Here is a 16,691-nt window from a genome sequence, read left to right as displayed (position 1 = left end):
TTTCAATCCAATCAAGCAAGAGAAACTCAAGATACCATCCGGAAACCATATTTTATATATTTTTTTTATTTTAAGTAACAGTGACTTTATCTTTGACCTATTAATCTCAAATAAACAGACTTGTCCCCTTCTATATATCTTCCATCTGTGTAAGTAGCATTCCAACCAAGCCAGGGGTTCTTAAGTTATCATCTGGAAATAATTTGTATTGGACAAGAAGACGAAAGGAAAAACAAAATGACAAAGCATTTGCTTTATGCTCTTCAACTTCGTACTTTATTTAGCCTTTTTAACTTTTTTAAATTCGAGCGTCACTGATGAATCTTTTGCAGATGAAACGCACGTCTGCCGTTCACAATTTTAAGCCTGGTAAGATGAGTTTTTTATGAGCCCGAAATTTTTTCAGGAAATCACAAAAAGGAAGTCATGAATATAAGAGGTGTGGGGTTATTGTCAATGAAACAAAATACACAAAGAACCAAACTCCATTTAGATATCTCAGATACTTTTTTTATTTTCTAAGAGAACACTTGAACTTCCGCAAAATTTAGTATTGTATCTTCTGTATTCTGGTCCTTCATCATCACCTTTACGTAACGTGCTACCATTGGTTCTCTGCAGGACATAGATATTATTTCTCCTTTTGTAGCTGTTCCTTTATAATACCCACAAAACTTCATATAAGCTAATGAATTTCCGATGGTAACTTCAACATTGCGGAATCTTTTACCTACAAAAATATATAGACCACACAAATCATTCATTAAAATAAATAAGTAGGATTCAAAATGGCAACGGTTTCATGTTTTTTCTTGAGGTAATTGTACTTCCTCTATACGTGTATGTTTAATATCGTTATGGCCACGGTAATAAAGTATAGTTGTTTGTTGTTTTCAAAAAAATTCTTGAAACTTAATTTTCCAAAGTCTAAGTTCTTATTGAATATCATGATCATGTTTGTACATTTTAGATATGAAGCTAGTATACCGATATTCAAATTCTTGTCAGGTTTGACTAGTTGTAAACATCTTCTGCTAATCATGCACCAGTCGTCTCACTATTCTTATGTCACACCAAATAAGTTCCAAAGAAACAATCTCCGGCGCAGAGATCTTTTTCCGTTCCGTTCTATATTACGTAACACTTCACTCAATACTTGTATTAAGTGAAGTATTTTAAGAAGCACGTACATAACGGATATGAACTATGTGCCAGAGATTGCCAAAGATACGGAATTAAAATGCAATTTGTTTTGTATCAATGGTTCTGATTGGATGATGATTAGCGTACAATTCGGAATCTACCTGTCTGTAACTAAGGGAAGCCGACATTTTGAATTCTGGAATGTAATGACATGTGATTTCTTCAATAAGAAACAAATAACTCACATTTTTCACCTAAAAAGTCATCTTTTTGTCAAATTTTATAACAGTTTGAAGCGTAACTGAAGCGTACACGACTGGTGTTTTCGTTTGACACCGGAAGCGTACCTATGACGTCATCTTGTTAAGTTGACAATAAGATGAATTTTCGTTTTATGAAAATTTTACATCAAAATAATGACGACGAAAATGGACTGATTGTTTATTTTGCATTAGAATATAAATAACCGTATTGTATTTGAAGCTTGGTTTACGTAAAATATTGTTTTACTGTCAAAAATATCCGTTTACCTGGTTGCTAGGTAGGTAAACTCATTTTGCGACAATTTACGCAGGTCAAACTTCAAATACAATACAGTTATCTTTTTATGTGACAAAAGTCGGCAATATTGCGTATTGCTGTGTGTTTGTTTATTCCACATTGATTTCTCGCTACGTTGAAGGCCCATTGGTGGCTTTAGGCTGTTTTCTGCTCTTTTGTTAGGTTGTTGTCTCTTTGACACATTCTTCGTTTCGATTCTCAATATTTTAATGATTTGATATTGACATTCCTGGGAATAAGTAAAATGTCAAAATAAAGTAGAGATATTGACACACTGTAAAAACAACCTATCCATAATGGCGGCCTTAGAATAAAAAAAAACATTTTTTTTCGTTCTTCTAACCTTTCTGAAGCAGTAAAAGTTAGTAGTAAACTTGCAATAAAGAATGAAATTTAGTATCATTTGGGAAACACAATGAGCTGGGGCATGTGGTATGTTTACAACTCAAGAATTATATATGAAATTATTAATATGAAAATTAATTGAAATCATCGTGTTTGCCATATACTAGTAGTCAAGACAGAGTACTTAAAATCATTCATATCGAGATTTCTCATACAAGGTCAAACGCCCCAAATAGTTGCATTTTATAGAAAACTTACCACAACAATCTTTTCTGTTGTATATTTTGATTAGTTTTACCACACAACTGCTTTCCAAATCAACCCACCAATACGGGTTAGTTTCGCCGTGCCAAGCATTATTCTTCCAGAAATATGTTGTGTGTATAACGGTATTGAAATTCCCATCAACAGCCAAACCACATGCGGATCCATCCTTATATGAACTTTGTCCACATTTCTTATTTAATGCTAGATTCTTCTTACCACACGATCCTTGATAACAAAATGGAATGTTAAAATATATATTGTAAGCTTACAGTGAGTTCAGTACTCAATTGAGAAGGTATGATTAGTTTATTTTTAGGGCCCTTGATTTTGAAAAAAACACAATGTTGGGTGTATTTCACATATAGTTCTGTATTTATTGTAACAATACCGGTTTTCGAGGGTCGCATATGTATATTCTAAAATTTAATCTTATTAAATGTTTATTTTAAAAGTAAATCTAATAAAACATCACATATTTTGAAAGACGGGTCCAGCGGATACTTATATTTATAATATATCTTACATCAAATACAAAGAACATGTTACCACTTTCAAACATGTATGTTAAAGCTATATTTATGCATCGTAAGTGTTTACTTGAGCAAAGTTGACAGTTGCAACGTTTGATAAACAAGTGAAAGTTAAATGGTCAAGATTTAACGACCTATGGTATCGAACATCAGAGCCAGATATGAATGGTGTTGTGGTTTCTACATAATGAGTTCTAGTAGGCTTTGGGATTTGTTGATTTGTAACAATAAATTTTATGCACATGTCATTTTGACAAATCAGATAAACAAAAATTTTCGTTTCAAAAACTGAAAATAAAACATATAAAATAAAGACTGTTTGTTAATATTCCCAGGAAATAATCATATTCTTAATAATAAAAAATATATCATATACTTTTTTAAATAAGGAAATAGATTTAACAAATGCATGGTAATCTTTCATGAGGTCTTTAAAAAATATGTTATGCAAAAGAAAAAAAGAAAAGTACACAAAACAATTAACTCTAGATTTTTACACTGAATAAGCATACAATAGATTCTGAAAACATTGGAAAGTTAGAAAAAGAGTGTATTTGATCTTACGTTCGGGTATTTGTTTAAGCAATTATATCAATATAAGAATTAAGATTGAAAATACATAATATAATGAGACCACTATTCTTTTAATAAATATATCTGAATTTATGAAATTGTGTTTTAAAATTAAAAATTATTATGAAATGCGGTTCCTTCAATCAACATACGTAATAAATCTCAAGACTTTAAACCGTTTTTGCTAACTAAATAAATGTTTGTTGCCTATAAATTCAGAATTTTATCAGATTTCGGGATTTTTTGCTTAAAATTGTTTAAGCATGGGTCCTTTCAAAAGTCTCCCAACTACTACCTCGCAAGGTATTCTTGTTGGCATGCGTTTATATGCTTTTTTTTTGACCTCGTGTGACTCAATTTTATTAATGAAATCTTTTGTATCTCGAATGTAAAAGTTAGTTAAGCCTCTTCAATAATGGTTTTATAATTAGATCAAGAAATCTCTCAATGCGTCTCGTGGGAGAGTTACACTTATTGATAATTGGTCGGTAAGGAACATTTAATGTCTCCTACTATCTGACCAGTTCGCAATGTATCATTAATTATGTCTAGATTTATTTTATGAATTTTTAAAAGAAGGTACATGTGTCCATGTTTTGAATCATTATCATTCTTTAAGAAAGTATACGTCTGGGAATCCAATTCCTTTTCATGCCCCCTACGTAGCGGTGGGGCATTACGTTTTACCCTTAACTGAGTTGGTTTCCGTTCTCTAACTTAAGTTTGCCTCAAACAAATGTTATGAAACTTATACACAATGCTTATTACCACAAAATACAGATCAAGTTTGAAATTGGTGGCGTCACTTTAACCGTTCTAGAATTATGCCCCTTTTCAAATGAAAATTGCTGAATTTTTTATTTCCGTTCTCTAACTTTAGTTTTCCTCAACCAAATGATATGAGACTTATATACAATGCTTATTACCACAAAACACAGATCAAGTTAGAATTTTTGTTGTGTAACGTTTACTGTTCTAGAGTTATGCCCTTTTCAAACATAAAAGTTTCCGTTCTCTTATTTAAGTTTGCCTCAATCATATATTATGAAACTTATACACAATACCTATTACCACAAAAGTCAGATCAACTACAAATTTGGGTAGAGTCACTTTTACCGTTCTTCAGTTATGTCCCTTTAAAATTTTATATGATATGCAAGCAGGGGCATCATGTATGTCCCATGGACACATTCCTTTTTTATTTTCATCTCACTTTATAATTAACACCACTCTCATATTGTCATGATTTAAAATAATTTAAAAAGAAAATATCATCCTCCACTCACATGGCCATGAAAGCACTGAGATATAATTTTTAATTTAGTTGAATTGATAAATAGCATAAAAAAGTTCTAAGGTTCACGTATTGTCTTTTTTTTTTTAAAAGCAACTTGTATTAATCTCAAGCCCTCTGCTGTGGCACCCCTCCCCTTCCCCGTCAACAACACACTTGTCTCGCTTTCAAATTGACTATCTCATTAAATTGTTGGATTATCGCTTGTTTAGTAATTCCCCTGGTTAAATTATTTCGTTCAAAGTACTGCGTGAGTTTTTTCATCACGTTGTGTCAACCTTCCTCTGTATCGTTTGCTACTCAGTGTTTCTTTTGAAATTGTTTCGACAATTTAAAACTAGGAGAAGATGTTCACATTTGAAATCCTATCACTTGATTTGTGGATACAAATTTCAAGAGGTCTACACCGTACTGATTGGCAGAAATTTCATAAATTTCGTAGAAATTTCTATATGCAAAATAAACCACATGTGGTCCTCTGTTGGGTTTTTATATAGTTCAAAAATCCTAGATGTCTTTTCTGGAGGTTCAAAATTGCCATTTAAATGTATTATTTTTTATTAATATAAAAAATTTTACCCCAGTAAATGTATTTTCATTAAGGAAGAAAAGTTTTGAATAATCTAAACTAAGAAATGCTTTCACTTTTAAACCATATGCTTTTAACCCGATCTCTTTGCGTCTGAAACGAATTTTGTTTTTGTTTTGTTCATTATACTTTACGTAATTGTTCAGTGTTTCATGATTAAAGAGAGTTTAGTTTAAACATATTTTATTTGTTCAAGTACAAATTGGATAAGACACAAGTCAAACAGACTTATGAAGTCTTCTCCATTCAACATTTATAGTAATATAATACAAAATATATGTATGAGCATGCATGTATAGAATGGTATATCTATTTAATATATATATATATATATGGATTTATGTCAAAAGACAGAAAAGTGAAGACAGAAAGAAAACAATAATACAGAAAAAATAAATATATAAAATAAATAAATGAATATTTAGAAAACAAAAACAAAAAATAAAATACAAATTAAACAAACAAAAATACAAAAAAAAAGGAAGACTTTTACTTAGATGATGATGTGTGTGCGATCATGGTTTGCTATCTAGACAATTAGAAATCTTTCCGAACTTTTAATAAACTCGAAGACATTTTTGAAAATGGTTTGGTTTTGCTCTAGAGAAAGAAGACAACTACCCGAGGTTAGTAGTTCTATGTTAATTTTACAATCTTTTGGAAGCCAGCGCAGACTTTCAAACATTCTATTTCGTATGTCTGAATATAATATACATTTAAAAAAGAAATGATAGGAATCTTCACGATTAACACCACAGCGGCAAGAAGGGTCAGAAATAATATTGACCCTATATAGATCATAGTTTAAGGATGATGCAAAACATTGGGTTAGAATAATATTCAGTTTTCGAATTCCAAACTCATATTGCTTCGGTACAAATATGTTACTCTGAGGGTAAAGTTTTTTTAGTTCAGTTTTAAATTTATTTATTGATTCCGCATCACGAGTTGAATTATCAAGATTATTCCAAAGACGTATGGTTGATGGAATAAATAAATCATTAGTCAATGCTAGTCTGCAGAATGGAATAATAATGTCATTTCCATTGCGTAGAGGATAGACCGTCATACTTTGGATTTTTGGGGGAATTAAATTTGTCAAATATTCTGGAACATTATTTTTTTGAATATTATAAAACATTTGAATTTTTCTTCTCTCTCTTCTTTCAGCTAATGTTTCCCATCCAAGTTCTTCATAAATAACCCTTGAGCTTGTGAATATAGGTAACCCCGTAACTATTCTAGCAGCTTGGAGCTGTAATTGCTCCAGTTTATTGATATAACCTACCCCAATGTTATCCCAAACTTCACTGGCATACTCAAATAAAGGTCTTATAAAAACTAAATAGAGTTTTTCTAAATTTTTTCTGCTAAGTTTATATTTCAACTTCCTTAGCATATTTATATGTTTAGATGTGCTTAAGATAATATTATCAACGTGGACATTCCATTTAGCATCATTGCTAAATGTAACCCCTAAATGTTTATGAATATTTGTAATAGGTATATTTTTATCATTGAATATAAAGTTCATTTCTGGGATTTCAACATTAGAAAATAACATAATTTCTGTTTTATCTGGATTAAAAGACATTAACCATTTTTTGGACCATTCGTTCAGCTTTTCCAGATCATGGTTTATCACAGTTTCTATCTGCAATGCATCACGATCCGCACAGCTGAACGACGTGTCATCTGCAAAGAGTCTGCACAGAGGAATAAGTCTTTCTGCAATATCATTAATATATATTATAAAAAGTAATGGTCCAAGGACCGACCCTTGTGGGACACCAGCTGAAATACTGCAAAGTTTTGAAGAAGATTGCTTGATAACCACTCTTTGTTTTCTATCACTTAGGTAGCTTCTAAACCATTTTAACAGATTTCCATTTATACCATAAGCCTTCATTTTATGTAATAAACCATCATGCCAAACTTTATCAAAGGCTTTGGAGAAATCGCAAAAAAACAAAACAACTTATCTCTTTCTTTTCAAGTGAGTTCAATATGCAATTATATATTTCTAACAGTTGGTGAACCGTTGAACATTTAGGAAGAAAACCCGATTGATACTCATAAATTAACTTATTTCTTTGTAAGTGGTTGTAAACATATTTATATATAACACGTTCCATGACTTTGCCTATGCAACTAATGAGTGATATAGGTCTATAATTGGAAGGTAATGAACTATCCCCCTTTTTTAAATAAGGCTATAACATTTGCAATTTTCCAGCTGGATGGATACTTGCACTGCTGCAAGGATTTATTAAATATTATACATAATGGAATTGCAATTTTTTCGGGACAAATTTTAAGCATCTTATGACTAATGACATCCGGGCCTGACGCTTTTTTAGGATTTATAGTTTTTATAATGTCAACAATTTCACTAGTACTAATCTCTATATCATTCAATAAATTGTTAGTTTTTTTGTCGAAATCGGGTAATTGAGCATCAACTTCTGCTAGCGATGAAATAAAACAAAAATACTTATTGAGAATGTCGCATTTCTCGTCGTCTCCATCGGCGAACTCCTCGAAACGTTCATCATTAAGAATATTTTTTAATGGGGGTATGTTATTCGAACCTCTATTTGGCTTAATCAGCATCTTCATTATTTTCCAATAAGTCTTAGAATCGGAAGCGTTATCTAGTATAATATTTTCTAAATTTTTCTCAAAATTTTCTTTCGCTTCTTTCTTCATATTATTCACTTTATTCCTTTGTTTCTTATATTTATTAATATCCGTTTCTTTTTTTAGATTTAATTGATTTTTTTCGTAATCTATCCCTTATTCGAATTGCTTTTCTGATATTACTGTTAAACCAGTGTTTGTCATTGCCACGTATAGTTACTGTTTTGGTTGGAATGCTCTCTCTTGCAATGTTTAGGATTTTTTCAGTGAATATAGTGACCATTTCGTCTACTTCCTCAACATTGGAAAAGAGCTCATTCCATTCAACTGCATTCAACATATTTGAAAACTTATCAACATCTGTTTTTTCATACAACCATATTTCCCGTTTAAACGACTTTGTTACGGACTTTGGACATTGTAAAAAAATAACAGAGGCATCGTGATCACTGATATCAGCAGGTACATTCAGTACATCAGAAAAAGAAAATTGTATAGCATCACTTAATATGATCGGATCAAGCAAAGTACTACTGTGATCAGTTACCCTTGTAGGTTTATTAATTACGTTTTTTAAATTAAATTGATGAATCGTATCATATAACTTATTATTATTTTAAGAAAATAAATCGGAATTCAAGTCTCCAGAAATCACAATGTTTTCTGTAAACTGATAACCAAGTTCAATAGCATGATTTAGTCGTGTCCAATATTCAACACCTGACCATTCCGGTCGATAAGTACAACATAATAAAAAAGTTTGACCTTTACCTCTGATCTCCCAGATAGTTTCGTCAATGTGGTTTTCGAGTACACCTTTTCTGGTGACTGATATATCATCTTTTGTATAAATGAGTAAGCCTCCTCCGGCATTATTACGATCTTTACGGAATATATTTTGTGAAAATGAATCTATCATTAATTCTTCGTTATTTATATTTGGATCTAAGTGTGTTTCAGTGACTGTTACAATATCAAACTCTTCTGCAAAATTTTGAATGAACTCAATCTTATTTCGTAAACTACGAATGTTAATATTGCATATTGATATGGAGTTATCAGTTTCACGAGAAAACACGTTTTCATGTTCATTTGGACCGGGATTTTGTTCAACGCTTCCAATTATAAGGAGGAAGTGTAACACAAACAGAAGGAATAAAATATTTATATTTGGATCAAGGCTCTGAAGAAGCGACAAGGAGACGACGAGAAATGAACAACGACAATTGGTAAGTAGAATTTCCGAAAAAGGTTCTCCTTTGTAACAAAAATTATCTGATCCGGAAAAATGAAATTTACATGAATTGAATAACCCTATGGCTACCCTGTATTGTTCAATACAATTACCCATTAGGTAAAAGTACAACAAATAAAAACAATTTAAAAGACAGGTTGCCATTCAGGTTACACAAAAATAGTAGATCACACACATCATCATCCAAAGTCATAAGGTATTAAAGATATATACACAAAGAAAATAAAAGTACATTGTAAAAAATAATAAACTGGAGGAAAGCATTTTCGAGTCATAAAATGGGAAAATTATTTCACAACAAAATTTAAATTGCGGGATTTTTTTTATACACAACTGTTCACTACTTTATGTTATTATCTATAGCAAATCTTTTTTGATGTAGCTTTTGATTTTGGATTTTTGGTCAAAGCTTTTAAATATATCAGCAGGGGTGTTCCGTAGCTGCACATGTATGAAATATACATATAACATCTGATAGCATGACTTGAAATTGATTTCTTACATGTACAACTATGATAAACTCAATTGTAATATTTGAAAGCAGTAAATTTTATACTTGTTACAGGAGTTTATGAATTTATTCTGATGTTTTAATTGTTTTAAGCTTTTTGATACAATTAAATTATACCAGATTTATTTGCTAGCAATATTAATAACACATGAAGCAATTTTAATGTACATAAGAGATATTTAAAGAGACAAGTAACAACTGTCATAGACACATATATTTACACTATCTTAATATTTTTGTTTTTTGTTTTTTTTTATCTAATATGCGCCATTATTTTGGTTCTCATCACTGTTCTTGATGGTGGTACCTTGGGATGGATCTGGTAATTGTTGTTGATTGTCACCGTCTGTGGTTGTCTCCAGAGCTGTTATGTCGTCAAAGTTTGTGATACGTTTTTTGGTGCTTTTCTCTGTTGTTTTGGCAAATATGCGACCATCGGATGTCCAGTATGCGAAAATTTTATGGTTGTACTTGAGGTCGGCTAGCTTTTTTGTAAGACCAGTTCTATACTGTGTTAAGTTCTCAGTTATGAATATGCCATCTACATCACCCTTTAAGGCTTTTTTGTTGGTATAAACCCTGCTTCTTGTGCGATATGACAAGAATCTTACAATAACCTGCGATTTACCGTTTTTTACATTCCCTATAACATGACTACGCCCGATATCGTTAATAGTTAGATCCAGGCCTAGTTTGGAATTGCAGACATGTAGTATCAAAACATCAGTGTTAATAGGGTGAGGGATTTTACCGTTTTTTAATTTAGTTGAATTAAAGAGAGATTAATTGTCAATGGGTTAACCAGTTGTAAATAACACTTTATTTGACATCGAAAAATAAGTACAATATTTCATCTTTTTTATGGCAATATTATTAACTCAGTGTTTCTTTTGAAATTGTTTCGACAATTAAAAACTAGGACAAGATGTTCACATTTGAAATCCTTTCATTTGATTTGTGGACAAAAGTGTCAAGAGGTCTACAGCGTAATGGTTGGCTGAAATGTCATAGATCTCGTAATTTACCATTGTTTATTAGGTTTGTTTCATAAAGTGTTTTCTTATCTGTATTTAACCAGTTAGAAGCTAGCTTTGAAGAATGATATTTGGAATAACCTCTATTATTATGATTATAATCATATAATTGTATACTGCTTGCCTATTTTAATCTATTTCCGTGGCCAATAAAGCGATCTATAAGACTGAAATTTGAAATCTGTTTTCGTTGAAATCATTTATACAGACAACAATTCGGACCAATGAACATGAGAAGGAGTTTTATTATTTTGTCTTGTTCTAATGTGAACGGCAAAAAATAACCTGATAAGAGGAACAAAGATAAGTATGGTTGTAGGTTTTAAACATACATTTTGTAAGAATGTTGTGGAATTAAAACAAATGTTCGCGTGCGTTAACGCACTAACGCCCCCTTACCTCTGATTAAATCTTACCATTGGGTTAAAAAAATAAGTAAAACTCAATTAAGATAAGTAAGTCAAATCCTTACGTTCCGACAAAGAAATTGCGCATGGTAATAAAATAGTTTTATACATCTGTGGTTATTTTTATTTAGAGCAACATGACTTTAAGATCACCCCCACTGTTTACCTGTATGAAAGGTAGTCTTATTCGTACTCGGATTCCGAGTCCGACAGTTATTGTAAATCTCTATATGGGTACACAGTGAGCATTCATAAGATTACCGACTGTCTGTTGAAATATCAATCTACCAAACCTAACAAATATGTTGTCGATCAAAAACCATTCCATGTCTTCATAATGAAGCTACTGACAGTAGTAGACTCTGAATCTAATAAAATTTAAAGCAATTATATATGTTCGATCAACGATTTTGCACATTTCGTGTTAAAGACCAAACAGCCTATTCAGTTCTACCAGTGAATTTTCCTTCAAATTTTGTATGAAGGTATTTCATGATTTCAGGAACAAAATATGATGAAAAAAATTGAGGGTCACCGACTTCGTTTTGTCACCATAGCAACCTCGGTTTCGTGTTTTCTCGAATATTAACATGATATTTGCTTGTTATTTAAAGTTTCACAAAATTCCATTATATCAAACCTACAAGCATAATTATTGTGTCACATTAAACAGTAGATTAGTATCTATCAATTAAAGATTCAAGAGTTTAAGATTCTTATTGTTTTGATCTTAAAAAATATGATTTATTTCATTCCCGCCAAAAAATAAAACGTAAGAATTAAAACATTTCAAGTATTAAAATATATCTATCAGTGATTTTTTCATAAAAATTTCAAGAAGGAAATTGCTTTGTGTACTCTTTCAAACAAAGCAAAAAAGTATATGTCACCGACCTTTTAAAAAAGTTATGAGTAATTTTCATGTTTTTTTCTCATTCGTTTTTAAGAAAAGAATTGTCTTTCTTCAGAACATTGAATTTGACGTCATAGTACTAGTTTTCCGCACTTTTTGACAATATCGCAAATTGGACGTATGAAACCCACATTTAAATTTTCAAGCATAACAACTATATTCACCAACTTTTTTTTCCGGTAATACAAGATACCAAATGAATGTATCAGTATCAGATCTCATGTTGTTGCGGCACAAAATTAGCCTTCAGAAACACCTTCCGTCGGAATGAAAATTGTTCGAATAACCTTTTACTCCACTTTAGAACTAAAAGTTTGTTTTTGTCCTCTCCAACTCATAAGCAAAATCATTGAAAATAACAAGTGAAAATGAAAAATTACACAGGCTAACTTATAGACTATATGACTATATTAAACTAGATGTGTTTTTTCTCTCGTTACTTTCAGCAGTTTGCCCCAGCGCACTTTTCAGTCTACTCCTTCGCCACTGTTGTGTTGACAGACGGATAGAAGCACGGGCGGACTACGTTATACCATTATATGTCCCGACTAAGGCATCTAGTTTGTGGATTCATTATTTCTGAATATTTAAAATGTAAAGAAATTGAAATTATAGGTTTATAAGTATTTAATTATGCATTTAACCTATCAAACTGTTACGATCTCCGTTATTGCTCTTTCACGGGTTTTGAATAAATGAGACAACAGACAGTAAATATAAAATAAAAAATAGTTTTTAATTTAATAATTAGTTTAGAATTCAACAATTTTATTTAAACTAAGAAATAATTTTCCGTTGAATATTATAAAGTATTTCTCAAAACAGTATAAAATCTTATGAATCTAAATTACTCTTTTTGAAAATTAAAACAAAGACAAGGTTGTATATTTATTATATAATTGCCGGTACTGAAAATCGAAATTTATTTTGAATCTTTCCGGTCATTGAAGCTTCTTGAAAGTGAAAAATTTTATGTTGGATCTTATTCCCGGATCAATTGTTTTTCTCATAAGTTAAATTTACAACATGTTTAGTTTTATACACCTTAAATTTTAATTCACATTCACTGAGTATTGATTTCTTAAATTTTGTGCCTTAAACTTCAGTGAAATCAAGCAAAATCTTTATCCTTAGGACAATTTGAAATGAAACAAATGACAAAAGACAATGGACCTTTATTACTTAATTTTTTACTAAAAAATTTTGTCAGTTAAGCAATATAAATAAAATTGATCTTCATTGCAAGATTGGAAATTATTTTACACGAATCATCCAGAGAATAAGTAAATATCAACGTGCATACTGTGAAAGTAACGAAAGCCTATTAGGGTCACAAATTTTTTTTTATTTATCTCGTAATTACGAGATAATTATCGCGTAATTACGAGAAAACTATCGCGTAATTACGAGATAAGAAGTTTTTTATCTCGTAATTACGAGATAATCATCGCGTAATTACGAGAAAACTATCGCGTTATTACGAGATAAGAAGTTTTTTTATCTCGTAATAACGAGATAATCATCGCGTTATTACGAGAAAACTATCGCGTAATTACGAGAAAACTATCGCGTAATTACGCGATAATCATTGTTTTATCTTGTAATTACGAGATAATTATCGCGTAATTACGAGAAAACTATCGCGTAATTACGAGATAATCATTTTTTTTGTGACCCTAATAGGCTTTCGTAGACAGTAGATCGAAACTACTAGAACATTTTTTTTCGGCCTAACCTTCTTAAAGCTCAATTTTGAAAATCACAAAAGTTCAAATTTTAAGCGTAAGTCATTAAAATTTACCCATGTACACACATGAAAATTGCAAAATTTGTATTTGAACGTTTATTATCATACAAGATTAGAGAATGAGAGTGTTGTACCTTTGTGTCCATTTGTGTTTTATTTTCACTAGATATTAGCGCGACGATTAATTCCAAATTTTTTTTTGCAAAACGCATTTTTACGCGTACACGATATCGGAGTCCGTGAAAACGCGAAATAGGACGTTATAATTTGACGTTTTTTTCATGGCTAGAAACAACGTCATAAAGCTTTTATGTCACAACCAAGTTGCGTTAGTTGATGCGCATAAACATTAGGCTGTTTGGTCTTTAAGCGTTCGAAAATATGCCCAAATTTAGTACTTATTGTCAAAAGTGGGTTTTTTTTCTTTGTTAACACCGCCGTAATGCTTTGTCGAGATAGTTTCTATAACATCTATTGGAACAAAATGTTATCATTTAGCACAGGGGGGGGGGGGGGGGTCTCTTCCTATATGAAGGTATATACATAAGTGTCGCTGGAATGGGTCCCTTTTTTGATACGTCAAATATATCAGGGGGGTCTCTTCCTATATGAAGGTATATACATAAGTGTCGCTGGAATGGGTCCCTTTTTTGATACGTCAAATATATCAGGGGGGTCTCTTCCTATATGAAGGTATATACATAAGTGTCGCTGGAATGGGTCCCTTTTTTGATACGTCAAATATATCAATGGAGTGCAATTTTACCGAGGAAATATATCAATAGGTAGTAATTGACCAATTGTGATATATCAATGGGTCGTAATTTTTCAGTTTGTTGTGCAACGATAAATATATGAATGGGTTATGATTTCGCTGTGAAATATATGTATAGGTAGGGATTTCACAATTATTCAATATATGAATGGGGGGTGTTTTTTAAATCCCAGCTGCACAACTGTACCCAAAATCCCATGTTGAGACACCCCCGTGTCATTTAGTTCTCTCTCTATGCACCTTGACGACTATTCAAGATGACAAACCTTATTATAATTTGGAAAAGTGTAAGAAAAAACATCATATGATAGGATTGGTATTCCGTGCTTTTTTTAAATAAATATGATGTTTATATTTACGTACCTGTTTTCTTATATTCGATATTTGCAATACGTTCTTCAAGTGTTTCAATTTTTGCCTTCAATGCATTGATTTCGGCTCTTCTATCTAACTGTTTAACTTTCTTCTCTAACTCACTGCAACAACTAATGCTAGCGGTTCCCGTGAATGTTATCCGACTAGGTAGCCCAACGTGAAGCAAGGAAAGTAAAAGGAAGAACAGCATTTTCATTATTGCCTAAGACCTTGTAATAGTTCATAACTTGCTGTTCTTTATTTTATTTTCAAACTTCTGTAATTTGAGGCCTGAATAGATCCTGTAACAGCTGCTTCATGCAATACAACAAGTTATTGATTTTCAAATATTTTGTATTATTACTTCCTTGTAGTAAAAGCACTGACTTCCCTGTTCTTTCCTTGCTTCACGTTTGCCTACCTTGTCAGATGCAAAGAACTAGAAACAATATTGTTAGTTTTTGCAGTGAGTTGAGATGTTTCTGTATAAACAAAAATAAAATGAAGAACAACAGACGTAAACTATTACAAGATCTTAGGCAACAATGAAAATACTGTTCTTCATTTTTCTTTCCTTGCTTCACGTTGGACTACTAGTATCTTGTCAGATAACAATAACAGGAATCAATAACGTTTCTTAATTAATTTGTATCTTTTCAATCAATCGATAAGATTTGAAAAACGGTAAACTACTGTTTAATCCTACTGTACAAAATTTTAATTTTTGTGTGTTTTTTTAGATACTTTTAAGATTTGTAACACCCTGCTTAATGACAATGTTTTAGATATTATCAATAGGATACACAGGAAGATATGTCAGAAAATCACCCGCATGATCAACCAATTCATTGTAAAAATTGAAAGAGTGATTTTTTTTAATCACCTTGAGTGAACTTACACCCAATTATGACATTAAAATAAGGACTCTTTGCTCCTCCTATTCAAGAAAAGAATGTGACAAAAATCTAAACCCGGTGGATTTTAATTTTACTTCCTTCACGTCATGTTAACAACAACTTTTTGGGATTCGGATTTGAAAGCTGTTTTTCTTATTTACCTGCCATTTGGCCTTATATACTACCTGTAATAGACGAATGTATATGTGTGCTAAAGGTATCATTACTGGAGAAAGGGAATCTAACAACATAAAAATCGACACTTTTTGGTTGCGCTTTGAATATATTTTCACTTTGCTGGTAAGTTTAAACAGCCAATGCAAACATTTGCTCTAATTCAAACCATTCCGATTCACCTGTTGCAATGTGCATGTCTGAATTTATTTACAGCTCTTCTATAAAAGCATGCAAAGCAAACCTTTGATCAACTTGCTTGCTATGTTTGTTTGGATGTTTGTAAACAAAAGGTAGGTAGTCTGTTTCAGTCTATTTACTATATAATGGAATTTGATTGGACAATAAACATTAACTTCATTGCATGTCAATTTTTATTGTCCAATCAAATCCCAGTATATATAAAACAGACTGAAACTCCACCTACCTATTGTTTGCAAACATCCAAGCAAACATAGCAAGCAAGTTGATCAAAGGTTTGCTTTGCATGCTTTTATAGAATAGCTGTAAGAATCTGCATTTGAAAAGTCACTTAAAATAATACTTTTTACACTAATTTATTATTAATTTATTCATTATGTCAGATGAAACTCAGGCAATCATGACTAACTAACTAGATATTATGTTTTTTTTTTATATAATCTATATATATATATAGCAGTTATCTTATAATTGCTATTACA

General features: G+C 31.3%; 1 protein-coding gene across 1 annotated transcript; it reads right to left on the bottom strand.

Annotated features, from left to right (window-relative positions):
- Positions 1-488: 488 nt before the first annotated feature.
- Positions 489-15,264, bottom strand: LOC127738572 (fucolectin-like). The gene is made up of 3 exons (XM_052249864.1): positions 14,948-15,264; positions 2,308-2,541; positions 489-730 (listed from the first exon to the last, which is right to left on the bottom strand). The coding sequence occupies exons 1-3, from the start codon at positions 15,153-15,155 to the stop codon at positions 519-521; spliced, it is 654 nt and encodes a 217-aa protein (XP_052105824.1). The 5' UTR covers positions 15,156-15,264; the 3' UTR covers positions 489-518.
- Between the last annotated feature and the right edge of the window lie 1,427 nt (positions 15,265-16,691).

The sequence above is a fragment of the Mytilus californianus genome, unplaced genomic scaffold, assembly GCF_021869535.1.
Source record: "Mytilus californianus isolate M0D057914Y unplaced genomic scaffold, xbMytCali1.0.p SCAF_4, whole genome shotgun sequence".
Classification (NCBI taxonomy): Eukaryota; Metazoa; Mollusca; class Bivalvia; order Mytilida; family Mytilidae; genus Mytilus; species Mytilus californianus.
The sequence above is the reverse complement of the archived record's forward strand: the minus strand, read 5'-3'. Positions and strand labels throughout refer to the sequence as shown.